Raw genomic sequence first — 27,743 nt, forward strand, 5'->3', positions numbered from 1 at the left:
TAGCAGAGACAACCAGTGTGGGAACTCCAGAGGGACTTGCTCCACATTTCTATTAGTAACAGCCATTTTTTACCTGAAACATGCTAGTAATTTTCTTGCTCACAAAGTTCACTTTGCCTGAGGATTGATAACTATGCTTTTTCTTAATAGTTACTGAATACCCTTCATGTTCTAGAGACTACATAACAATAAAGCATTGCTTGTCACATTTTTTTCATTTGTTTTTTGGCTTTATTTCTAAAAAGATAAAACAGTAAAACCATTCCCAGAATGATTTATTTTCAAGAAAATGGAAATAATAAAACATAAAACAGTAGAGTTGTATAAAATCCTACATTATGTATGAAATACATACTCTAAAACTTACTGAAAAGTATAACTGGTGACAGTCGAGAGTATTCTACATGAATATAAGAATTTTGATTCTGGTGTGAGTCGTAGTGATTAAGGACGAGATTGGCAGAACACAACACTTTCCTCTTAGATTTTGCTTGCAAAGTGCAGCACCCTGTGAGGAGACCCCTGGGGTCAGAGCCACTCACCAAGCCAACCAAATAATAATGATTGACACCAGATAGAAACTGATGACAAAATGGAAGATATTTGTTAAAGATAATTTTTATTTAAGTTACTACTGAAATATTTTCTCACTGTAGTTAGAAAAGTGTCTCTCATGGTCATTTAGACTTTATAACAGTAAGATCATCTCAGTGTCTAGGAGGATCCTTACCCTCTTTAAGGAAGAGAAATACAACATGCATTTGATCATTTAATAGCAATTTTGGCTTATTAAGAGATGATTTCAGAAAGAGGGGCATATAACTAACCAAGGCTCTTCAGAATGTTTATATGATCTGTTAAGAAATCATTCCCACTGACTCATTTTTACAGTAGGAAAAGAGTATATACAAAATTGTAAGAAGGCAGTTTTAAAAAAAAATTCTGCCTTTCTTAGAATTTAAATGCCTGTCCCAGCATTACTGAGATAGGCACAGAGTTATCTTATCTTTTCTTTCAATGCCTGCTTGCATAAAGCAGCTGTGCCACCATTAAACATTCTTCTGTGAGGTACGCTTAAGCAACCTCTCAGTTCAGTTCAGTTCAGTCGCTCAGTCGTGTCCGACTCTCCGCGACCCCATGAATCACAGCACGCCAGGCCTCCCTGTCCATCACCAACTCCCAGAGTACACTCAAACTCATGTCCACAGAGTCGGTGATGCCATCCAGCCATCTCATTCTCTGTCCCCTTCTCCTCCCGCCCCCAACCTTTCTCAGCATCAGAGTCTTTTCCAGTGAGTCAACTCGTCGCATGAGGTGGCCAAAGTATTGCAGTTTCAGCTTTAGCATCAGTCCCTCCAATGAACATCCAGGATTGATCTCCTTTAGAATGGACTGGTTGGATCTCCTTGCAGTATAAGGGACTCTCAAGAGTCTTCTCCAACACCACAGTTCAAAAGCACCGATTCTTCGGCGATCAGCTTTCTTCACAGTCCAACTCTCACATCCATACATGACCACGGGAAAAAACCATTGCCTTGACTAGACGGACCTTAGTTGGCAAAGTAATGTCTCTGCTTTTTAATATACTATCAAGGTTGGTCATAACTTTCCTTCCAAGGAGCAAGCGTCTTTTAATTTCATGGCTGCAATCAGCATCTGCAGTGATTTTGGAGCCCAAAAAAAACAAAGTCTGACACTGTTTCCACTGTTTTTCCATCTATTTCCCATGAAGTGATGGGACCAGATGCCATGATCTTTGTTTTCTGAATGTTGAGCTTCAAGCCAACCTTTTCACTCTCCTCTTTCACTTTCATCAAGAGGCTTTTGAGTTCCTCTTCACTTTCTGCCATCAGGGTGGTGTCATCTGCATATCTGAGGTTATTGATATTTCTCCCGGCAATCTTGATTCCAGCTTGTGCTTCTTCCAGCCCAGCGTTCCTCATGATGTACTCTGCATATAAGTTAAATAAGCAAGGTGACAATATACAACCTTGACGTACACCTTTTCCTATAAGCAACCTCTAGTTTGTCCCTATTAGGAATATTCTTCAGAAGATATCTTTATTTTTCCAAACATTAGTTTAGTTCTTCAGAATAGATTTCCTATTGAAAATGAATTTTCTGAAATGAAATTACTAGATTAAATGGTGTGAGTATTTCAAAGCTCTTCTCAAACATTTTTCGAAGTATCTTTCCGAAAGGGTATTTATTAATTTACCTTATACCAGCAATGTATGAAATTATCATTTTACTCCTGGCTGAAGAGTGAAAGTCGCTCAGTCGTGTCCGACTCTTTGCTACCCTGTGGACACTCTACAGTCCATGGAATTCTCCAGGCCAGAATACTGGAGTGGGTAGCCTTTCCCTTCTGCAGGGATCCTTTACCAACTGAGCTATGAACAAGTTGCTAATAAGAATACAGTACCTTTATTTGTATTTATTTCATTCCTCGCAAGCTTGAAAATTTTTGCAACTGTTTGTTCACAGTATTCTCTGTGTGTACTTGGTTTTTAATTCTTGTCTTTTCAGATTATCTGCCCCAGCTCAGTCTCAACTGCTCACTCCCCTTTGTTGCTTTGTGTAGGCTCCCATGATTCGTTCAGCTACTGGGTAGACGAAAAGTCCCCAGTGGGGCCTGACCAAACCCCCGCGATCAAACGCCTCGCCAGGATCTCGTTCGTGAAGAAGGTCATGAAGAAATGGTCTGTGACTCAGAACCTGACATTCCGAGAACAGCTGGACGCTGGGATCCGTTACTTTGACCTGCGTGTGTCTTCCAAGCCAGGGGACGCCGACCAGGAAATCTACTTCATTCACGGGCTTTTTGGCATCAGGGTCTGGGATGGGCTGATGGAGATCGACTCGTTCCTCACACAGCACCCCCAAGAGATTGTCTTCCTGGATTTCAACCACTTCTACGCCATGGATGAGGCCCATCACAAACGCTTGATTCTCCGGATCCAGGAGGCCTTTGGAAGCAAGTTGTGCTCAGCCTGCAGTGTGGAGAGCATGACGCTGCGGAGGCTGTGGGAGAAGAAGTGCCAGGTAGGAGGGAACAGAGAGAAACTTCCAAGGGCAAGAATGGAACTCTTCCTGCTTTTTCTGGGTCACCAGCTCTAAGACATCTCATTCCAGGGCCCTTGGGGTAAAAGGCATAGAGTGTGATAATAAAAACCTGGTTCCTGGGCTCTCGGATGGCTTCAAGGGCTCTCCTGGGTACCACTGAACCTGGATTGATACCTGCCAAATATTCACTACTTGTTTGGCAACTGATTGAGCATCTAAGTTGAGTGTGAATGACCTGGCCAGAACCAGCCCAAGGCAGGGCTGTGAAATAGGACCAGTTGGCCGTTACCATTTTTCTGTCTCCCATCCAGTCTGTTTTCACCCTCCTCTTCCCCTTAGGGGTAATCTGTCCCATCGTGCCTTCAACTCAATGTCAGATCATCCCTGGCAAATGTTAATTGATAGGTAGAAGCATTAGCTGACAAAGGCACAGGAAGTGATTCATCTCAGAGGTGTTAACATTTTTAAAGGTGTTTGGGTCAGTGGGGGAGACAGAGTTAAGGAAGGAAAAGCCCATGAAGGGATCAAGGCTGGAAGAGCACCCCCAAGTTGAGAAGAGCCCCAAACTTAGACCCATGATGCAGAAACTCAGGAAAAGGAGTGTGAGCCTCAGATAAATTCTTCTGTGGTCCCAGAGGATGGTGATGGTGGGACAGGAGAGCTTTCGGAATGGTCACGCTCCAATATAGACTCTTTAAAAAGGAAAAAAAAAAAAGAACCTTTCATTCACAGTTGCTCCCTTACTCATAGACGCATTAACCAAAGCATCTTCAAGAGGCAGTTGTTTTTTAACCGAGAGAAGAGCTTTTAATTAAAAATCAATTTAAGACTACTCATTTGCAAATATATGTTGAACACCAAGTATGTGCCAAGCTCCAAACTAAAGCACTTGGGTTAAATCAGTAAATAAAACAAAGATCCTTGCCCTGATGGAGATTTCATTCAGGTGGACGGAGATAGATCATAGGTAATAAATATGATAAATACAGTATATAAAATGTTAGAAACTCATGGGAGCAATGGAAAAAGAAAGGCAAGCAGCGTAAGGGGGAACCAGGGTTCTGTGGGTTGGAGGGTCACTCACAATTTAAAATAGTTGGATCAGAGTAGCCCTTGTTGAAAAGATGGCATTTGAGGAAGTTAATCTATTGGGGGAAGAGCTTTCCCAGCAGAGGAACCAACCAGAGCAGAGCCCCAAATCAGGAAGGCGCCCGACATTGTTGAGGAAAAGCAGGAGCTGTGCGGCTGGAAAGCAGAGCAGCAGAGGAAGTCAGAGAGATAGTAGAGGATGGGGATCGTAGTGGCCTTGTAAGGACTTGGCTTTTACTCTTGAGTGAGGAAGTTCTGGGAGGGTTCCAAACCTAGGGTGCTATGGCCTGACTTAGGTTTTGATGGCATCCCTCTGCTTACTAAGAAGAGACTTGGAGTAGAGACAGAAGGAAAGTATGGAAACCAGCAAGGAGATCTCAGTGGAAAGTGGTCAGATTTTGAATCTAGGAGAAGTTAGAGCTAATAGGGTTTCCTCATTGTTGGGACCATGAGGATTCAAGGATGACTCCCAGACTTGGCCTGAGGAGCGAGAAACACTGGGTTGCACTTGCACCCCTAAATGGCTCTACAAAGCCTAATGAGCCTTTGGCTCTACAAAGACTAAAGTGTTAGCTCTTAGTGTCTGTTAAAGTTATCTAAGCTATTTTTCTTCACTAAAACTTTCATAAGTGATATTTTGCCAAACATTTACCACACCCCTCCCCTAAACGTAAGTTTATATCTGTTTGGACTCACAAGCCTAATGTGGAGAAATTTTTCACCAGTGGAATCTCTCTCTTATAACATTAAATAATACTAGTAACAGAGCAATAATCACATTTATGGGACTTTTACAGTGTGCTAAGCACAGGCATTAACTCATTAAATTCTCTCAACAGCACTATGACGTAGGTTGTCATCATTGGCCTCATTTTACAGATTTGAAAACTGAGGCTTTCCCAGGAGAACACTGTTGGTGAGTGGCAAGGCTGTCACAGTCCGAGACTGCCAGCTCCCCAGAGCTCCCACAGTTCTCAATGCTTTCCCAGGGCTGTTCACACATCTTGGTGATTTTCACAACCAGAATCATAGATTATACTAACAAAAACACTTTGGCTTTATTTATAAGCCTCTATTATAGGTTTTCAGAGGGTTAGCTGAATGGGAGACAGGGAAGATCTGTGAATGGGCCTTTGAATATGAGGATTTGGGTAAGGTTACATTTTGAGCTAAGTTGGTAAACAGGTTATAGTTTTATAATTTTGTACACAGATAGGCTGCCATATTGCATACTAGATCATTTAGAAATTTGCAGAGAAACAGGTAATTTCGGGAATAACGGATCATGTGGGCAGTGAATTTCTAGCAGAGAGTAAAGCTCTGTTATAGTTTTAAGTGTGGGCTAGTCTATATCATTCAACAACCAATACCCCTAAAATTATGACGGAAAAAGACTGTGATGACATGTCAGTAAAAGGGCTCATGTCGTCAATTTGAATTTCAGGGCTTCCCTGTTCCACTTTCTTTCCCAAAGATTTCCCTGCCATGCCTCTTAAAAGCTGAACAAAGAGATCTCCAGCAGAGCCTCAGTCACCTCCCCACTGTTGGGGCATGCCACGCTGGCGGTTAAACTTTAAATATTCATTATGTAGTGAGCTGCCTTGCATGTAGCCCCCAGAGTATTTTATTACCATAATTGAATGGCAAGAAGTGTACAACCATTCAGTCACATTTCATTTACTCCATATGCAATTACATCCCAGCTCACAGGTATGTGCTGGTACATTAGCGGCTATGGGTTTTGAGGTACAGTGAATGAGAAGATTTCATCTACAACTTGGCAGTATTTAGAATCTTAATGAGAAGGTAAGAAGAATATGTGACACTAGTAAAATATAAGACAACTGATAATACAATTACAAGATGAAACTGCCTCAAATGCACTATATGAAGAAAAGCGTTTGTAAGCCATCAGTTGAAAAATAGTATATAGTCTAAATCTACATCCCGGGGCCCTTGGAAAAGAATGATCAAAATAAGAAGAGGTCAACTAAAGAATAATTCTTACAGGAAATGAGATTTTAAATCTGAGTCTCGGGAGAAAACTGGCACATGAATTGCTGAGCTGGAAGGAAGAATATCTCAGATGGGAAATACAGCAGAGTGAGGTTGGGAGTCTGACGCCAAACACAGGCCCCGGGCAAGCGGCTGCCCCTAGAATTCTGTAAAAGGAGTCCTGGTGTGCTAGGCCAACCTCCGACTGTAAACAGAAATTACGCCTTGAACCTTCAGGATCAGATTACTTGAGAGGCTCCTGAGGAAAGGTATAAAGCCCCTTTTGTAGAATGTGTCCTTTTTGCACATTCTCCAAGGCAGAGTGAAGAACGGCACTGTCCTTTCTACCCCTGACCCTCTGCCCAGGGGCCAGGAGCACAGGAAGTGGTCTGATGGGCCATGTTGAAGGATTGTGCAGCCTTCCGCCTCCCCTCCCACTGTCCATTTCACAGCCAGCTCTTCACCCTTATGGATGTTGGAGCCCCCGGCCTTCCAAACAAGCCAGTTACAACGCCAGCAGGAAATCCTCCCCAATCTCCCAGGCAATCTACTTACGATGAGCCTGTGATTAACCTCATTAACACATGTGTTTACCAGGGACATCATTAGTAGTCGGTCAGACATTACTCAGAGCCATTAAACACAAGGAGAACAACCATTAGTCTGTTCAGTGCACGGAGCCTGGCGCTCCCTTGCTCCAGGCCTTCCAGAGCAGTTAGGCTCCTTAGTCACCAGCTGAATGTGCCCCGGAAACAAGACCTACATTCAGAGTCTTGCCCTTGGGTGCCTGGAGGATTATGCTCTCGGGCCAGCTATCCAAGGATTGCAGTCCAGGGAATGTAAATACACAGGCTGGACATTCTGTTAGGAAAAAAATCTCTGCCACCCAGGAGGAGACGAAATACAGTACTGACCTCGGTTCAATTCCTGGGTCAGGAAGATCTGCTGGAGAAGGGATGGGCTACCCACTCCAGGATTCTTGGGCTTCCCTTGTGGCTCAGCTGGTAAAGAATCCACCTGCAATGCAGGAGACCTGGGTTCGATCCCTGGTTTGGGAAGATTCCCCTAGAGAAGGGGAAGGCTACCCACTCCAGTATTCTGATTTAGAGAATTCCATGGATTACGCAGTCCATGGGGTCGCAAAGAGTCAGACACAACTGAGCGACTCACTCACTCACTCACTCTGGGAACCTAAGCAGCAGAGCTCTGGACTGGGACAATCCCTGTCTCTCAGCTGCCTTCAGAAGCTAATTAATGCTGTGATGCAGCTTGCTAATTATTTTACCAATATCGCTAGTATCACCACCATCCTGAGAGGTCCCAATGGAGACTCATCCCCTACTCAAAGTCTCCTCTGTCTTGTGCAGCTCCTGCTCTCCCTTCCTCCCCTGGCAGGTTTCATTCAGAATCAGCACACACAACTGAAAACCTGAGACCGCCCAGATTAGTTCAGTGTGTCGATATCAACGCAAGGTCTCAGGGCCAATTCCGTGAGCATAGGAGTCATAACTTACACACAGGACCAACCGCAGAGGTTCTCCACCTGGGGTCCAGAGATTCCCAAGGGAAGGGGGTCAGGGTAGAATTGAAGAAGTCCTGAATTTGGATGGTAAAAGCACTGCCTATTTACTTTCAGCCTCTAACTGAATATCAGCATAACCACTGATAGGAGTGTGGCTCACGAATTGCCCTCCTTTGTTCTGAACGTTTCAGGTTCTTATCTTCTATCACTGTCCCTTCTACAAGCAATACCCCTTCCTGTGGCCTGGAAAGAAGATCCCAGCACCTTGGGCCAATACCACAAGTGTGCGCAAACTCATCCTATTCTTGGAGACCACACTGAGTGAGCGCTCCCCCCGTGGCTCCTTCCACGTGTCTCAAGCTATCCTCACACCCAGAGTGAAGACCATTGCCCGGGGCCTGGTTGGCGGCCTCAAGAACACACTGGTCCACAGGTAGGAATGAGCTTCCTTCCCACAAGTGAGGGTTAAAAAAAAACTCTTTATCTTGATTTTCTTCTGAATAAACAACTGCTGCTGCTACTGCGTCGCTTCAGTCCTGTCCGACTCTGTGCGACCCCATAGACGGAAGCCCACCAGGCTCCCCCGTCCCTGGGATTCTCCAGGCAAGAACACTGGAGTGGGTTGCCATTTCCTTCTCCAATGCATGAAAGCAGAAAGTGAAAGTGAAGTCGCTCAGTCGTGTCCAACTCTTAGCGACCCCATGGACTACAGCCCACCAGGCTCCTCTATCCATGGGATTTTCCAGGCAAGAATACTGGAGTGGGGTGCCATTGCCTTCTTCAGAATAAACAGCAGTAAAACTATATACTTTGAAGACTTAAAATAACAAAATTCCAAAAGTATAGTATTTGAAAAAGCTGTGCACTTGAGGTGACCTGCATCAACCGTAGCCAAAGGGTCTCTAAATAAAATATTCTGTTGAAATACACATATCATACCATGAATATTCTAAATTTCAATACGAAGGCAAAGCACTTTCAACCACCAGCAGTCTGCTCCTGTTCATGTTGGGCTTGCAGTTCTGTCTTGTTCTTGCTCCTGCCATCGAAGCTGCCCAAGCACTCATGCTCTTATGAAACATTAAATGAAGCTTCTGGGCCGAGTGCTAGTAATTCAGAGGTGGCCCAGCCAGGATTTAGGGCTTCCCTGGTGGTTCAGAGGTTAAAGTGTCTGCCTGCAATAGACATGGGTTCTATCCCTGAGTCGGGAAGATCCCCTGGAGAAGAAAATGGCAACCCACTCCAGTATTCTTGCCTGGAGAATCCCGTGGATGGAGGAGCCTGGTGGGCTACAGTCTACGGGTCACAAAGAGTCAGACAAGACTGAGCGACTTCACTTTCACTTCTCTCCCTTCCTTAAGTGACAGTCCTAAGAAGCAGCTCGGGATACCACCCACCATGTCATAGCTTCAGATACATCCTTGGAGCAGAATTGATCCTGATTGTACGGTTAGGCAGGAGAAGTTCCAGAAATGTATTAAATGATGTTTTTTATCCTGGACACTGATAAATGATAGGTGTTGTCAAGAAAAAGGATGGCTTTTATATACATACAAGTATGTGTGTATGCCTATGCCTGTGTATAAATGCAATGTTATAAATATATCTACCTAATAGGGCATCCCTTGCAGTCAGAGCTGAGAAAGTTAGTATATTTGGGTAACAAGGGATATTTACAAGAATCACTTCGTTCTCAAGTTCTATTCTAGGTGCTGAGCGCCAGTGTTCAGATAATGAAAGATCCACCCAAAAAATGTGTCCCTGTCTATCTGGGTAGTTTGGGTAGCGTGACTTTCTATAACAGGAGCTCACCTGGCAGTGGTTTGGATAACAACCTGAGAGCTCCTGATTGTGTTGGCCGTGAGCAGAACTAGAAACCCCTTTCTTTGTGGCTCTACTGCCTTCACTGAATTACCTGTGCTTAACTTGGGAAAGAGTTTCATAAACCAAGATCAGGATTATGAACTTTCCTTTGTATAGTATATGCTCACATATCCATACCATTTCCTTATGCCTTTGGTAAATTTGTAGAGTAATTTTATTTATTTATTTATTCAGTGATGAATAGGAGCTAGATCCAGAGACATGAGATGAATAATCTAGTCTCTGCCCCCACAGATGTACATTCTATGAGGAAAAATATACATGTAAATTTCCGTGTAACACTGAAAAAAGTGAAGTGAAAGTCATGTCCAACTCTATGCAACCCCATGGACTGTAGCCCGCCAGGCTCCTCTGTCCATGGGATTCTCTATGATGAAGTCTGTGCAGAGAGTTGTACTTAGACGGGAGAGGAAGTTTTTAAAACTAAGGATTGTTTTATCTTATTAGCCCGATATATCTTAGCCCCCAGAGGAAGAAATGGCAACCTACTCCAGGATTCCTGCCTAGAAAATCCTATGCACAGAGGAGCTTTGTGGGCTGCAGTCTATGGGGTTGCAGAGTCAGACATGACTGAGCACACACTCACATGTTCCCTGGAAATTCACGTGTCAAAGTCGTAACCGCCAGTTCCTCAGAATGTGGCTGTATCTGGAGAAAGAACCTTTAACGAGGTAGTTAATTTAAAGTGAGGTCCTTTGGGTGAGCCCTGATCCAATCTGACTGGTGTCCTCGTAAGAGGAGGAGATTAGGATATGCAGAGACCCTGGGGATGGGTGTGCGCAAAGAACAGACCCTGTGAGGACACAGGGAAACGATGGCTGTCTGCAGGGCAAGGAGAGAGGCCTCAGGAGAAACCAAACCTGCCGACACCTTGGTCTTGGACTTCGAACCTCCAGAGCTGTGGGGAAATAAAGTTCTGGTGTTCAAGCATTTTCTTACAGCAGCCCTGAAAAACTAACGCGGTCCCTTTACAACAGGCTGCCTTTGACAAGTTTCCTGAGGACTCCGAGCTGTGGTTTTTCTCACCAGTTAAGTGGGGTTAGTAACACCGCACAAGATTGTGGAGTCTTAACAGGAAAGTGCCTCCCACAGCGCCTGGCACAAAACAGGCCTGCCAAGCCCCCGCAATGGACCAGCCTTGCTCTCAGTGGGTAGAAAGCCAGAAGGATGTTTCTGAGCTGCTCTGCAGCCTGTGAGATTCAGCGCCTCACAGACCGTACGCAGTATGTGGCTCAGCCGTTTGCACTGATCTCTTGGTAAAGAGGCCTTGGGGAGGCCAAGAGTTAAGAAAATTAAGCAGCTCCTGCTCACAGTGGGTTCTGCATTCCCCTTTCTTCGTGTGCAATCCTGGTTATCTGATCCTTGCCCTGGGGAAGGCTGCCACGTGAACCCAAAGTGACACAGAGCTCTTTGTTGGCTCTGGCTGGAGTCAGCCAACGTGCCTCCACCAGACATTTGATTCTCATTTCCCCGTGATGGCCAGAAGGTGGCACCTGCATTTCATACTTAAATACAGACAAGCGGGTGTTTTTCATCCCAAGGCTTTAATGCCTCAGATTCTGTGCTGCTGTGGCCTTCATGTGGGCCACTCCTTGTTCCAGATCTCTGTCTCCAAAGGAAGACTGCATTTGTGACCCTCCCCTCTCAGGACACAGCATTTTGTGCTTCAGGAAAGTTTCCTACCTCCACCTCAAATCTCTCTACTGTTATGATTCCTTCTCCCAATACTTGCATCAGTTTGGTTCAGTTCAGTCGCTCAGTCATGTCGGACTCTTTGCGACCCCATGAACCACAGCATGCCAGGCCTCCCTGTCCATCACCAACTCCCGGAGTTCACTCAAACTCATGTCCATCGAGTCGGTGATGCCATCCAGCCATCTCATTCTCTGTCGTCCACTTCTCCTCCTACCCTCAATCACTCCCAGCATCAGAGTCTTTTCCAGTGAGTCAACTTGTCGCGTGAGGTGGCCAAAGTATTGGAGTTTCAACTTTAGCATAAGTCCTTCCAATGAACACCCAGGATTGATCTCCTTTAAAATGGACTGGTTGGATTTCCTAGCAGTCCAAGGGACTCTCAAGAATCTTCTCCAGCACCACAGTTCAAAAGCATCAACTTTTCGGTGATCAGCTTTCTTCGAGTCCAACTCTCACATCCATACATGACCACTGGAAAAACCATAGCCTTGACTAGATGGACCTTGGTTGGCAAAGTAATGTCTCTGCTTTTTAATATGCTATCTAGGCTGGTCATAACTTTCCTTCCAAGGAGTAAGCGTCTTTGAATTTCATGGCTGCAATCACCATCCGCAGTGATTTTGAAGCCCAAAAAAATAACTTCTGACAGTTTCCACTGTTTCCCCATCTATTTCCCATGAAGTGATGGGACCAGATGCCATGATCTTTGTTTTCTGAATGTTGAGCTTCAAGCCAACCTTTTCACTCTCCTCTTTCACTTTCATCAAGAGGCTTTTGAGTTCCTCTTCACTTTCTGCCATAAGGGTGGTGTCATCTGCATATCTGAGGTTATTGATATTTCTCCCAGCAATCTTGATTCCAGCTTGTGCATCTTCCAGCCCAGATTTCTCATGATGTACTCTGCATATAAGTTAAATAAGCAGGGTGACAATATACAGCCTTGACGTACTCCTTTTCCTATTTAGAACCAGTCTGTTGTTCCATGTCCAGTTCTGACTGTTGCTTCCTGACCTGCATACAGGTTTCTCAACAGGCAGGTCAGGTGGTCTGGTACTCCCATCTCTTTCAGAATTTTCCACAGTTTATTGTGATCCACACAGTCAAAGGCTTTGGCATAGTCAATAAAGAAGAAATAGATGTTTTCCTGGAACTCTCTTGCTTTCTCCATGATCCAGTGGATGTTGGCAATTTGATCTCTGGTGCCTCTGCCTTTTCTAAAACCTGCTTGAATATCTGAAAGTTCACGGTTCACATATTGCTGAAGCCTAGCTTGGAGAACGGAGAAGGCAATGGCAAGCCACCCCAGTACTATTGCCTAGAAAATCCCATGGATGGAGGAGCCTGGTAGGCTGCAGTCCGTGGGGTCGCTAAGGGTCGGACACGACTGAGCGACTTCACTTTTCACTTTCACACATTGGAGAAGGAAATGGCAACCCACTCCAGTGTTCTTGCCTGAAGAATCCCAGGGACGGGGGAGCTTGGTGGGCTTCTGTCTATGGGGTCACACAGAGTTGGACACGACTGAAGTGACTTAGCAGCAGCAGCAGCAGCTTGGAGAATTTTGAGCATGACTTTACTAGCGTGTGAGATGAGTACAATTGTGCAGTAGTTTGAGCATTCTTTGGCATTGCCTTTCTTTGGGATTGGAATGCAGACTGACCTTTTCCAGTCCTGTGGCCACTGCTGAGTTTTCCAAATTTGCTGGCATATTGAGTGCAGCACTTTCACAGCATCATCTTTCAGGATTTGAAATAGCTCCACTGGAATTCCATCACCTCCACTCGCTTTGTTCGTAGTGATGCTCTCTAAGGCCCACTTGACTTCACATTCCAAGATGTCTGGTTCCAGGTGAGTGATCATGCCATCGTGATTATCTTGGTCGTGAAGATCTTTTTTGTACAGTTCTTCTGTGTATTCTTGCCACCTCTTCTTAATATCTTCTGCTTCTATTAGGTCCATACCATTTCTGTCCTTTATCGAGCCCATCTTTGCATGAAATGTTCCCTTGATATCTCTAATTTTCTTGAAAAGATCTCGTTTTTCCTATTCTGTCGTTTTCCTCTATTTCTTTGCATTGATCGCTGAGGAAGGCTTTCTTATCTCTCCTTGCTATTCTTTGGAACTTTGCATTCAGATGCTTATATCTTTCCTTTCCTCCTTTGTTTTCGCTTCTCTTCTTTTCACAGCTATTTGTAAGGCCTCCTCAGACAGCCATTTTGCTTTTTTGCATTCCTTTTCCATGGGGATCGTCTTGGTCCCTGTCTTCTGTACAATGTCACGAACCTCCGTCCATAGTTCATCAGGCACTCTATCTATCAGATCTAGACCCTTAAATCTATTTCTTACTTCCACTGTATAATCATAAGGGATTTGATTTAGGTCATATCTGAATGGTCTAATGGTTTTCCCTACTTTCTTCAATTTAAGTCTGAATTTGGCAATAAGGAGTTCATGATCTGAGCCACAGTCAGCTCCTGGTCTTGTTTTTGCTGACTGTATACAGCTTCTCCATCTTTGGCTGCAAAGAATATAATCAATCTGATTTCGGTGTTGACCATCTGTTGATGTCCATGTGTGGAGTCTTCTCTTGTGTTGTTGGAAAAGGGTGTTTGCTATGACCAGTGCGTTCTCTTGGCATAACTCTATTAGCCTTTGCCCTGCTTCATTCCGTGCTCCAAGGCTAAGTTTGCCTGTTACTCTAGGTGTTTCTTGACTTCCTACTTTTGCATTCCAGTCCCCTATAATGAAAAGGACATCTTTTTTGGGTGTTAGTCTAAAAGTTCTTCATAGAACTGTTCAACTTCGGCTTCTTCAGCATTACTGGTTGGGGCATAGACTTGGATTACTGTAATATTGAATGGTTTGCCTTGGAAACGAACAGAAATCATTCTGTCGTTTTTAAGATTGCATCGAAGTACTGCATTTCAGACTCTTTTGTTGACTTGCATAGTACTTATTATATCCAAGGCTCTCCTCTAAGCACCTTACACATATTAGTTTATGTGCCAACTTTATTTGTGTTGTGTGTGCTGTGCCAAGTTGCTTCAGTCATGTTCGACTCTTTGCAACCCTATGGACTGTTGGCTACCAGGTTCCTCTGTCCATGGGATTCTCCAGGCAAGAATACTAGAGTAGATTGCCATGCCCTCCTCTAAGAAATCTACCTGACCCAGGGATCAAAGCTGCATTTCTCATGCATTGGCAGGCGGGTTCTTTACCACTAGCACCACCTGGGAAGCCCCCATTACTTTATTTAATTCCTCCCCCCAATCTATATGAAGTATTATTATGGTCCCCGTTTTACTGGGGGAGAGATTGAGCCACAGAGACTTTGAATAGGTTATCGTCAAATCAAGGATGTTATTAAGTCTTCAGGAGTCCCAGTTAAAAATGGAAGTACCCCTGTGATAGTGGCCTACTAAGTCCTAATCAGCTATGAATCTAAAAATACAAATCAATATATGAGATGAGTTTTAGCCCACGGCTGATTGTAGAGTCCACTGAGCAAGGGAAGAGACCCAGAACTGATTGTAGTTGTCAGGATAAAAGGGAAAGAAAGAGAAAGACAAAATGCTGCGTGGCCTTGACAGGGTTGCCTGGGGAAGACTGAGAAGTCGGCTGTGTGCTCAGAAGAGGGAGCGCAGCTTCCCAGGAACAAGGAGCGGAGAAGGTGACAACCAAGGACAGTGTTACCAAAAGAAGAGAAATGGGGCCACTGAGAAATAAACTCAGTTTATTCTCAGATTTTACCCAGAGAAAATCCTTCCTGAAAACACTCCAACCTCTTAAGCGAACATCAGCTCTGCTTTGTGTCTTCCTTACAGCATCCCCAGCGTTGCAAGCATTTAGTGAGCTATTTTACCATAATGCAAGACTTCATTACTCCCTCCTCTACGCCACCCATGGTGTCTACACTTACTACTAATAGGAACTATCACATTAAAACCGTCATCATTTGTTTTCATCTCTGAATTGTGAGCGTCTGTGGACATAACATTCTGGCTTTCACATAGGAAGTCCTCAGATTATAACATGAGACTGACAGTCTGTCCGTAAGATAACTGTGAACAAGCATTGGTCTGTTAAGAAGCCACACATACTGCTGTAGCCATATAGCAAAAGTGAGCCTTGACCCCTACTTCACACCATATATTAAAATTAACTTGAGATGGATCTTAGATCTAAACATAAAAGCTAAACTTATAAAACTGTTAGAAGAAAACAGGAAAATATCTTGTGACTTGGTTGCAGGCAGAAGTTTCTTAAGTTACAGAAACCACAAAAGAAAAAAAAAAGATAAATTAAACTCCATCAAAATTAAGGAATTCAAGTCACCAAAACAGGCCATTGAGAAAAGTAATAAGCAAGCTACAGGTGAGGATAAAATATTCAAAAAGCATAGTATCCAGAATATATAAATAACTTCTACAACTCAACAGTTAAAGGAAAAGGAGCAAAAGGGAGAATGGGTAAAAGAATTAAGCAGATACTTCCCAAAAGACACATAAATGGCCAGTAAGTACATGACAAACTGGTCAACATCATTAGTGATCAGAAAAATGCAAAGTGAACACCATGAGATAACTTTTCACACCCACTAGAATGGCTAAGACTAAAAGAGACTGTTAGCACCAAATTTGAGAGAGAATGTGAAGCAAGCAGAACTCTCACACTTTGTTCATGGAATGTAAAATGAAACGACCTCTTTGGGAAAAGATCTGGAAGCTTCTTATAAAACCAAATGTAAATCTTACATATAATAAAACAACTTCACTCTTTGATATTTACCCAAGAAAAATGAAAATAAATGTCCATAAAAAAGACTTATATAAAGATGACCATAACAGTTTTATTCATAATATCCCAAAACTGGAAACAGCCTGTTTACCCATCAATAAGAAAGTGGATAAATTGCAGTGTATGCATACAGTGGAATACTATCTGGTGATTAAAAAAAAAAAGCAAGTTGCTGATGCGTGCAGTGACACAGACGACTTTCAAAACCATAATGCTGAGTGAAAGGGCCTTACACACAAGAACAGAAAATGCATGGTTTATGTGTAGTTCTAGACGAGGCAAATTTAATCTGGGGTTAAAAGAAAATCAGTATAAGTATTGCCTCTGGGACAGTGGGGGCAGGGATCAATGAGGAATATGAATTCAGGAACTTTCTGGGATGCTGGTAATGTTCTCTACATTGAGATGGCTATGGGTTACGTATATACATTTGTCAAAACTCAACTAGTGTTCACTTCAGTTTTGTGCATTTTATTGTGTACAAACTTTATGTCAAAAGAAAAATTGAAAAGAAACACTTGAACCCCAGTTAATGATGTTCTTACTGAGGTATTGAGGGTAATGCTGGTGATGCTAGTGGTAAAGAACCCAGCTGCCAATGCAGAAGACGTAAGAGACGCAGGTTCGATCCCTCAGTTGGGAAGATTCCCTGAAGGAGCGCATGGCCACCCACTGCATGATTCCTGCCTGGAGAATCCCATGAACAGAGGAACCTGGAAGGCTACAGTCCATAGGGTCGCAAAGAGTCAGACACGACTGAAGCGACTTAGCACACATACACATATAAATGTCTGTAGTTGGAATTTGTCAAAAAATATAATATGGATTGATAGGGTCACAAAGAGTTGGACACAACTGAGCGACTAAGCAATCACTGAGCACGATGGACAGATATGTGGTAAACAAATAGAGTAAAATGTGAGTGGTAGAATCTAGATGTTTGATATGCTTCCTGTAAGTTTATTTCAGTGTTGCAATATGTTTAAAGTTTTCATGGTGAAAAATTTCCATGGTAAAAAAATTAAAGAACCCTCCAATAATTAGGCTCTTGATCTTAATTTTTCAAGGTCCTGTTGACATTTTGTCTCTTTGGTGATTGAGGCAAAGAATTTCCTCTTCCAGCACAGAAATTCTGAAAGTACAGGTGTCTGATGGAATAGACACCACTCTGTCCCTCAAAGAGATTATTTAAATAGACCAATTTGGAGGCAAGGGTGGGGGTTTGCAGTTTATACATCTATTGACACGCTTTTGTTATATTAACAGAAATATGTTCTTTCCTTTTCTAAACACAATTCTCTGTTCTCTCTTGCCCCAATACTCTCCTGCATAGGAATCTTCCTGCCATCCTGGACTGGGTGAAGACTCAGAAGCCTGGAGCCATGGGGGTCAACATCATCACGTCTGACTTTGTAGACCTGGTGGACTTTGCCACGACAGTCATTGAACTGAATGACCTCCTACAGGAGGACAGAGCTTTGGCTAAATGCTGATTTAATTTTTTATTTAAGTTAATATTGAAGTTGTTGATCCAGGCTAGAGTTCTGAAGGGTTTCCTATTGGCCCCTGGGCAGTGATGGTGAAGTGAGTAAGAGGATGGGACAGTTTTTTCCCCTCCTCACAGGGTTATTTGGATAAAATTATAGGGCTATTAATTGCATTTTTCCCAAATGAGACTTTTTAAAAACTGAAGTCCAAGGGAAGAAAGCATGTTTCTTATGGTCAAGGTCAGCATCTTCCTAATGGCATATGATGTTGAATATAATAAGGAAATGGTGTCTCCAGTTTCCATTGGGATGCTGAGTGTCCCCTAATTGGCCCAGTTCCCTGTTGTCTTCCAGGATGCTGTATTTGAGCCAGAGAGAAGACTGAAGCAGAAAGGCATTCCTGATCCAAAGGATGGCTCAAGGCAGATGTGGACTGCCTTGTGGGGTGGCTCATTCACCACCCTGGGGCTCTGAAGGGAGAAAGCTCAAGCACCAGTTTTCTCTAGGCGTGTTGAATGTCACCACTTCCTCCCCAAGAGTAAGATGTATCTATCACCAAGGTATTTCAGCCACAAGCTGTTCTTGGTATGCTTGTGCTTGGTAATTGGTCACCTTCATTCTTCAGATAAACAGTGCATACTGTCCCTGGTATCAGAAAGATGTTTCCCACTTTTAAAACACTGATTCCTCTCCATTTCTTTGGCCCATTCTTAAAACTGAAAGGAACAACACTGGTACATCTTTTCAATCTGAGGCCCAACAAGAGATAGACATGCATGTCTGTTGCATGCCATATTTCTTTGATCTAATTCTGGAGGTCTCCCCAAAATGGCTGCTGGGCAAGTGCCTGCATCATTTTGGCAAAGTTCTCTTTGGAGTGGGATCTTCCAGCCAGATTTTGGAATTGCATTTCACTGTTGTCTGTCTAGAACTCGAATCTGCTCTGTGGGACTCAACACTAATGGAAGGCACCTTGTCCATGACACCATGGATGCAGACACAGGATGCGTGGGAAAGTGCAATGGATTTAAGGAGGCTCCAAGTGGATGTGGAGCCATTCTGTAAATCCTTGAACACAAGACTACCTCGGGAACATTTAAGATGACAATATGTCATCCAGCGAGTAATACCCAGTGTCGGAACACTTCCAGTTTGTGTCTTGATTGTTCTACTCTCTGCAGGTTATTCTGAGCCTACTAATCACTGCAGGAGGGCTTTGAAACTCAAGAGGGGATTTTATTATTATTATTTTTGATTGAAAAGAGGTGCTTAACTACAAAGAGCCCTCTTGTGTTTTATTTATTTATTTATTCATTTATGTATTTATAGATTAATTATCTTCAGTGCTTCTTACTTCAAGAGCACTCACCAAGGAGCTTCCTGAACTCTTCTCAGCAAGCCAGATGGCTCTCAAGAGGACCGTACATCTCAGGACCATGAGTGACTTCTGACTCTACTGTAGAAGCTGTAGACATTCTGGTCCCCCCCGCCAGTCATGCTGGGGACGGTGTTCATGTGTAGGTGTGGTCCAGACCTGAGACTCCTCTACCAAGCCACACACTGGAGCAGAAGACAAAATGGATCATAAGGATCTCTCGTTTCCGGAGGAAAACCCTCTAGAAGAGTGATGAAAAGGAAGGAAGTAGAAAGAATGCTGGGCACAGAAGTGTGAGCACTTGAGTGCTCCTCACAACTCTCTGAGAACACCTAAGTAAGTGCCAGCATCTGGATCCCTAAGGTGGAAAGATAACCTGGAATCCTGGACAGCTGTGTGCGTTTATACAGATGGTTGGACACCCTCCCAGCAGCTTCCCCATCGTGATCTCTAATGCTCATCGCTGGATTTTGCATGCTGCCTGCAGCGGGGGTGTCCGAGGTGAGCTACTGAGAGCACATGCACCGCCCACCCCCGCCCCATGCTTGGTCTTCCAGCCTTTGTTTTGCTTAGAGTAATTTAAGCCCCAGCCTTTAGCTTCCACAGCTTGAGAGGTCACAACACAAAGGCTTCTGGGGAAATATGGTTTAACTGTCCCTTCTCTTGGACTTGAATCTCTCCAAAGAGGTTTCTGGGATTTTGCTATTAATCTTTTAAGGCTTTCTGTGGAAAGGCAGAAGAAAGTGAGTGCCCTCGCTTTCCTAATCTTCTTTCAATTCTGGTATTAAACTTCAGTGGTAAGCTCTGAAATTCCCTAGCCTACCCTCAGGGTTTTATTTGTGTTGTCATTGTTTCATTTTGGTCTTGATCTTAGCACTTGGTCAACTGCTAAGGACTAGATCATTCCCTTTCTTTTAATACTTTGTTACTTGGCAAAGAAATATATGGAGGCAGGAAGAGAATTGTTCTGCTCTGTTTTATTTCAGCCTCAGCTTTGCCCAGGTGCTTGGTGCTATGAGGCCAGGTGTGTTGACAGGTATCTACACAGGATGCCAATGATACCCAAGGGCTGCTGACTGTTTAATGTCAGTGAAATGTTTACTTGATTTTCTCCTTTAATGTTAAAATATATAGTTGCACTTCACTCGGGTTGTAACATTTAAGTGTACCTCAGTGTTTGCATGATAAAAAAGCACAGAAAGCGGTACCAAGGTTGCATACATGGAGCCTTGCTCTTTGTGGAGGGGCAGATGCTCACTCCTTCATGCATGCATTTTGAAATTCTGCACAGGGAGTTCTGGGAGATAGGAGGAGGATTATTTACAGTTCATCCTTGATAAACACCCCTGAATTGGCAAAATTGCTGCCCTAAGACCCAGTTGCTTAATATATTGTAAAGGATGTGTGTGTTCTGCTCCTTGACCTCAAATCAAGCAGGAGACTCAATGATGGGACCAACCGGAAAGAGACTTTAGGTCTATGACTCCTTCTGCCACTGCCAACAAGAAAAAAATAAATGGTGACCCAATCACATTTCTTGTTCTCACAAGTTCTGGGGACTTTTCAGGTCAAACAAGGCTATAGCATTCACTCAGGAGGAACTTCAAGATCAGAGAAAAAGCCACTTGAGTGAGCCAAAGAGAGCTTTAGTTTCACAGGATTTGGGGCCACATTTATTCTGAAATGTATACTGAGTTTTTCTACAGTTCCCTAGATCACTTCCCACATAGCCACACCGCCATGGCTTCATGGCAAAGGGGGCCTAGACTACACGTGCCGCAGGAGGAAGATTACCACCCCTGTACCCACTCTGAGCACAGGCATTCAACCTAACTACTAAGAACCTGAAATTTGGGGGGAGCTAGCTGACTGTGGTTTGCAAAACAGCAGACAGAGTAGAGCACTGTTCAAAGACTTGAACTTTGAGCCCTCTAGAGGCACCCCCATGGTTTCATGGGTGCAGAAGGCATTCTTACGACTAGAGGGCAAGGTCAGAATGGAAGTAATGGAAGGGAGTGAACAAATATTGAGGATTAAATTTTAAATTAATGGCAGATCTAAGAGGATTATATAAAAACATTATATATTTGCTGTATTAGACTCTATAGTAATTAAGTTTAAGTTTCCTCCTCAACACTGAGTCCAGACCCTTGAATTCTTAAGAACAGTTAAGCCACAGCCCAAACCCAGGATTTTATATAAGCTCAAACAAAAGCACAATTTCTGAGCCCAGGTAATGATCATTCTTAAGAGTCCTGCTTCTAACATGACCTTATATTCGCATCAAACACATTAACTTTCTGTTCAAGAAGACAATGGAGTGGAGCATTCTGGAATTTAATGATTTTCTCCTTTCACTTTTTTCTGAATCTTACAGTAAGAAAGTGCTGCCCACAGAGACGTTATTATTACATACAACCCAGCTGGGAGGCTTAGTGCCAAACTAAAGGTGGAGAAACAGAAGAGGTTAAGATGGAGATCAAACTGCTGCTTTTTCTAGGAAACAGAAGTCCTACACAAATTTAGGCCATCTTACAGAATCTGTTCATGCTACAGCTGAAGTTTTTGTAATGTTCTTCATTGGCTGATTGCAGATTTTTACTGTTAGGTTCCGGGGGCAACAGAATGAGCTAATGATCAGGGCACGGCCATGAGAAAACCACCCCCTCCCCCGCCCCCCTCCTTGCAGAGTAAAGAAGCACTTCTGTGCTCAATCTGCTCAGATTGGTTTTTTCATCTGGGATAAAGATGCTGTCTGCAGTTTGGCAAACCACAGTCAACTAGCTCCCCCCAAATATCAGGTCCTTCATAATTAGGTTGAATGCCTGTGCTCAGAGGGTGCACAGGGGTGGCAATCTTCCTTGTTTGGCAGGTGCAGAGAAAGGCTGTCTGGGTTCATTTCTCAAGAGAGTGGCTTAGGATGACAGACCTTGTCCATCAGTAGCACCTTTAGTGACCTGTAAGATGAGACCAGTGAGACTGAAAGAAATACCTGAGCCCATGAGCTGAGCTTTCCTCAGTACACACTAAAATAGACATGTTTTGCCAAAAGGGAGTGAATAGAAGTTGATAACGTTAAATGCACAGACTGATAGAAAATTTATTTTGTATGGCAGAAATGTCTGTCCCCTAACAGACATATTCTAAATTCCACTAACTTCCCTCTTCCTCATACTGCCTCCTAGTATTTGCCACCAGAGCTTTGTCATTCACAGATGTTGCCTTGGGACACACAGGAGTGACCTGACAGGGTGATAAGTGGTTTAGCTAGAAACTTGACCTTTCATTCCCAACACAGCTCTTTACTGTTCCGAGAGCTCCATTGTCTCCTTATCCCCTGGCTTCCCCAGCTTCTTACAGGAAATAGTGATGCTAACGGCACTGTCATCGCTGAATTGGTCCTAAACCAGAAGAATACGATACAAAATGCTATTGAGGTTGTTGAAATAGCACAGTCTTAAGACACTGTAAAAATATTCTACGATAACTCTATCCTGCAGTGGATATAGTGTTCTAGTCTTTACTCCAACAAAACTTGTTCTTAGGACTTCTCAAATTTGTTTCTAAGCCACATAGTTTGGATAAAATCTTCTCTTCACTGGAAATTCGATCTCACAGTCTACTGAGGCTTTCCATCAATTATCTAGAGGCATCTCCATCTCTTTTCCTCTCATCTCTGTCATATATACCACTGCTTCTTGTCTCCTGGTCATCCTTAATCAACTGATGATTACTGTGGATGCTGGCAAAGCTTACAATAAAAAGCACATACATTCAGCAATGTGCAAATGCACTCTGACCACAGTGGTTTTTGCACGTTATCCTCCTCCGATGCATTATTCTGCACCCCTCACTCCCACCCCATCACTAGAACTTGACCTGATTGGAACCGAGAACTGGGGCCAGTATGCTTCATTCAGATAGTTGGGGCTTGCTCATAAGCTTTGAGCCCAACGAGAAGCACAGCACTTTGAAAAGTCAAATAGGCCTTCTATAGCTTTGTACATTTGCAGTTTTACACTTGTTATTAGTTTAGAGCACTAATAATTCTTCAATCATAAATCTATGGTATCAATATGATAAATCTTAGAACATATTTAGAAACAGTGGTACCTTGCTGCTATTATACTTACTAAATTCCTGATAGTAATAAGTATTACATACAGATGATGTATGGCATTATTTGTTTTGTGTATATGCCAAATGTAATACTTAACCTCACTGACTAGAAAATACAGAGATTGTCATAGTGAAAATAAGTGTTGGTCAATTCAGATGATAATGTGAATCTGATACATTCTCTATTATATAATATATTTTGTCCTCTATGCTTGTTTTATATGACAATGCATGCTGTTGGCTAAGTAAAAAATAATAATGTTATACCAATTTTAAGGTTACAAAATTTTGCATATATACTGCTTGACACTCTGACATGTATTTTGTGGCATAATTCTCTTATTCATATGCATTTCACATGGCTTTTTCCCCCTAGGAAATAATTGTTCAAATATATCTCTCTCATCTTTCTCGTAACCTGGATCAAACTATTTAATTCAACCTAAGACATTGTAAAGCCAGATTACCTCATTTTAACTGTGAAAAAAAGCTTAATAGGTATGATGACATGATGTTTTTTCTTGTATCTTATCTGAACTACCTAAATAGGCTTAAACCTCAGAATAAATATAAAACTCTGGTGGGCACTTTTCGTTTGTTGGTGTGCACAATTTATTATTGGTTCACTTCTAATTTTGTTTTAAAAAGTTACAGACTCAGCATCAATAAAATACCTGATTATAATACTATAATTAGGTGAAGACCTTTTCAGCCTTGTCTCACACATACTGGAATTAACTGCACATGCCTGGGATTCCCAAAATGAGCCTTGCATGAAATGTACACAATCTTGTCACCCATGCTTTTTCCAAGCTTCACCCTCAGCACTTCAGCTGTTTCTGCAAGGCTCAGGCTCAGTGCTCTTGACATTCATACTCTCATCTGACTAACACCTCTGTCCCGTGTTGCTCTGAGTGGTTGCCAAATGCCCAGAAATAGAACAATGAAGAGATCATGTGTTTCTGCATGCAAAGAATAAATAAAAGCAAGCCTACAGTTTCTGTTGGCAGTAAAGATTTCAATATTTCCCTCATTCATAATTCTTCTTGATAGTGTATCTGAGGCCACTGAGTTTTGGTGAATTTCTCTTTTTGCCCTATCCCCTACAAAAATAATAGGTTGGACAAAAATCCTGTTTATAAGTTTAACAGAGATCAAATTTAATTCTAAGTAATCATTTCTTGAAGTTGAATTTTAGGACAGGAAATTATATTTCTATTCAAGTTATCACAACAGTTAAAGAAAATAGCCATATTTAGAAATTTCTGCTGTGATTTTAGTGATTGAGTATATCTACCATACTATACTCTGGTTGGCTTTGATAAGCACCATTTCCAGTCATTCCATTTGGCTTTAATAAAAAATGACAGAATGTAGCCAGGACTGGTCCAAACAGAAGCGAAGCAGCTATCACCTGCATGAATGAGCGTGCTCAGTCCCACAGTGGTGTCCGACTCTTGGTAGCCCACCAGGCTCCTCTGCCCATGGAATTTTCCAGGCAAGAATACCGGAGTGGGTTGCCATTTCCTGCTCCAGGCTATCTTCTTGACCCGGGGATCGAACCCATGTCTCTTTCATCTCCGGTATCAGCAAGCAGTTTCTGTAACGTTAGCACCACCTGGGAAGCCCATAACCTGCATGGTGAAAGTACAATGATTCTGCTGGTCTAACTCAATTTCTGAACATATACTTGCATTGAAACATTGCCCCAATGACAATGGAACCATTGTATTATGTATGAACCCTTCATTATCTAATCACAATTTATCATATTACTGCTGGATTATAAACATTCTATTTAGCACAGAAACTAAGAACAGGCATTTCAGAGATATATAGACGAGGGTTTTTATCTCAGCTCAATCACACCGTGGCCATGTGATCTTAGGCAAACTAATATATCTAAATATATAGAATATAGGACTAACAGTATGTACTACAAAGGGTTATTGAGAAGGCCAAATAAGAAAATATGTGAAAAGCATCTAGCACAGAGTCTGGCATGTAGTAGATAGTTTAGCTATCAGTTCTTAGTACTAGGGTGGGGACTTTGCACCTACCCCTCCAAAAGAGCACTGAGCACAGCCTCTTCTACATGGTTGACTGCTAGCCATTGTGTCCATGGGTAAATGATTTAACAGAAACCAGTTAATGAAAGAGAAAGCAGATAAATTCAGACAGTGTTGCACAATCACTGGACCAAATATGCATTGCTCAGAGAGTAGGATTCATATCACTGGTGGTCTGTAAAATGATGCAAGGTAGAAAGTGGCCACACCTTAATTAACATCAATGTCATTAATCACTTAACCATTCTGATCAGTTGAGGGGAAAGTCTCAGCTTAGTGACAAAAATTTCTTTGACGCTTGCTTATTCAACAAAAACAAAACGAAAGGGTAATATTATCTGTGAAGTGTTAGTGGCTCAGTCATATCCAACTCTTTGCAACCCCGTGGACTGTAGCCTGCCAGGCTCCTCTAATCCATGGAATTCTCCAGGCAAGAACACTGAAGTGGGTTGACATGCCTTCTTCCAGGGGATCTTCCTGACCCAGGAATTGAACCCTGGTCTCCTACATTGCAGGTAGATTCTTTACCATCAGGGTAAGCAAATATTAAATATTATTTTGTTTGTATTATATTTATCTTTTTAAAGTTTTTTTGTATTGTATTTTTTTTGTGGTTGCCTTCTCTTTATACCAAGTGATCAGGGTTTTTCAAAAGGGATATAAAATTCCCTTTCAAATTAAATTTATATTTTTAAAAGAGTCCACTGTGAAGAAGCTATTGGAATGACCTAAATTTATGTTCTTTCCCAGGCTGAAAAAACATTGTAATTGATTCTACCACACTTTTGCCAAGAATTAGGTTTGGCTGGGCTCTTTTTGGTTGAACATCTTTAACTCACTAACTAACTATATAAATAAACTGCTATTTGAGATAGGAAATCACCTCTGATTTTCATGAGGTGACTTTCTTCATGTTTCCTGCAGAAGTCTGTGCTCAGACTATCCTCCCTCCACATTGTCCAGGGAAGCAGTTTAAACTCAGGAGAGAAAGGTTTGGGGGTCACTCAGTTCCATGGACAGCTGTACCCAGTTAGCGCTCAATGCAGAGACCAAATCCCGTTCCTCCAACTTGGAAAGCATTTCCTTTTCTGTGTCTTCCTGAACTTGAAATGCCGAGTATCCTGGATTTTTGTTGTGGATTCTCCCCCTGCCCTGCCCCAAATGAATTCTTCTTGATCAGCAGTATGGTCTCTGTTTACCCCTCTGCAGATCCGCTCACTATGACTAAAGGAGTGTTATTATCTTTAAGACTTGAAACCTTTCATTCTCAGGATGGAGGGTTACAATGGAGGGATCATGGCCAAAACCCATGTGCCTCAAACCTCACCCAGGATGGATGGCCTGGATGAGCGCCAGTAAACCAAAGTGCTCCTCAGTCCAGGATGTTTGCACAGCTGGGCAGTGTTTGGGGATAGGCTGGAAGGACAAGGGGGACCCAAAAGTGTCAGCCTCTGTCCAGTAGCATCATCCCATCCAGAGAAGCCTTGGGCCAGCACATGGCTTTAATCTAAGGGGACTGGGGTCTAGAGAACAAGATTTATCCTGTGGAGAAAGGCCCTGAGAAGCCGAGCTCTTGTTGAACAGCGAGGCCACTGAAAGTGCTTCTTTGTTTAACCTGAGAATATCTCTGCTTTTTTGGCCTAAAGACTTTCCTCCCTAATCCCCAGTGGGTGTTTTCTCAATCCGGGCCCAGAGAGTTTTCATTTCTAGGTCTCTGTGATATGTGATATTAGTTAGATTGCCTTTTACAAAAGTATCCCCGACCAGCAACCAGTGGGTGTAGAAATAACTTGCCACACATCAGAAAAATTGAGAGAAATGTGACAGTGGTATTTATGACTGAGATCTTAGAATCTTATGACTTCAGATGTGGAAAGGACCAAAGAGCATTTGTTCCAGTGCTAATGTTACAGGAGAGAAAACAAAACCAGAGAGACAGCCCTCTGGCCTAGGGCAGAGGTGGCAGTAGAATCTAGTCTCTGAGCCCTTTTCCGTCATTTTTCAACTGCCTCCCTGAATGCCTAATGTGCAGGAAAGAACTAGAACTCATGAGCTGCCATTTCAAGCAGGTAGATCATGATAATGAAAAGCATTCCTGTGTGGAATGGGATGCTAAGTGAGCGAGGAAGCATCGTGAAGAGCATTTCTGAGAGAATCTGTATTCATTTCATATTGCTATTATAACAAATTACCACCAACTCAATGGCTTGTGTGCTGTGTACTAAGTCACTTCAGTCGTGTCCAACTCTCCACGATCCTATGTACCGTAGTCTGTGAGGCTTCTCTGTCCATGGAATTCTCCAGGCAAGAATACTGGAGCAGATTGCCATGCCCTCCTCCAGGGGATCTTCCTGACCCAGGGACTGAACCTGCACCTCTTAGATCTCCTACACGGGCAGGTGAGTTCTTTACCACTAGTGCCTCAGTGCAGTGCAGTTCAGTTCAGTCGCTCAGTCGTGTCCGACTCTCCGTGACCCCATGAATCACAGCACGCCAGGCCTCCCTGTCCATCACCAACTCCCGGAGTTCACTCAAACTCATGTCCACAGAGTCGGTGATGCCATCCAGCCATCTCATTCTCTGTCGTCCCCTTCTCCTCCCGCCCCCTAGGATGCCCTAAAATCCTGCCTAGACACCTATTCATT

The 27,743-nt window shown here is 43.0% G+C and overlaps 1 protein-coding gene across 1 annotated transcript in view; it reads left to right on the top strand.

The window, feature by feature from the left end:
• PLCXD2 (phosphatidylinositol specific phospholipase C X domain containing 2) overlaps window positions 1–22,764 on the top strand; it is a 68,919-nt gene extending 46,155 nt beyond the window's left edge. Inside the window, exons 2-4 of the mRNA XM_055421569.2 lie at window positions 2,585–3,045; window positions 7,864–8,105; window positions 17,382–22,764. Of these exons, the coding sequence (XP_055277544.2) occupies window positions 2,585–3,045; window positions 7,864–8,105; window positions 17,382–17,541 (863 nt within the window). The 3' untranslated portion in view covers window positions 17,542–22,764. The remainder of the gene's footprint in view (window positions 1–2,584; window positions 3,046–7,863; window positions 8,106–17,381) is intronic.
• The last annotated feature ends 4,979 nt before the right edge of the window (window positions 22,765–27,743 follow it).

This window comes from Moschus berezovskii, chromosome 1 (assembly GCF_049115385.1).
Source record: "Moschus berezovskii isolate FMDL1 chromosome 1, NW_MosBer_1.0, whole genome shotgun sequence".
In the NCBI taxonomy this organism is placed as follows: Eukaryota; Metazoa; Chordata; class Mammalia; order Artiodactyla; family Moschidae; genus Moschus; species Moschus berezovskii.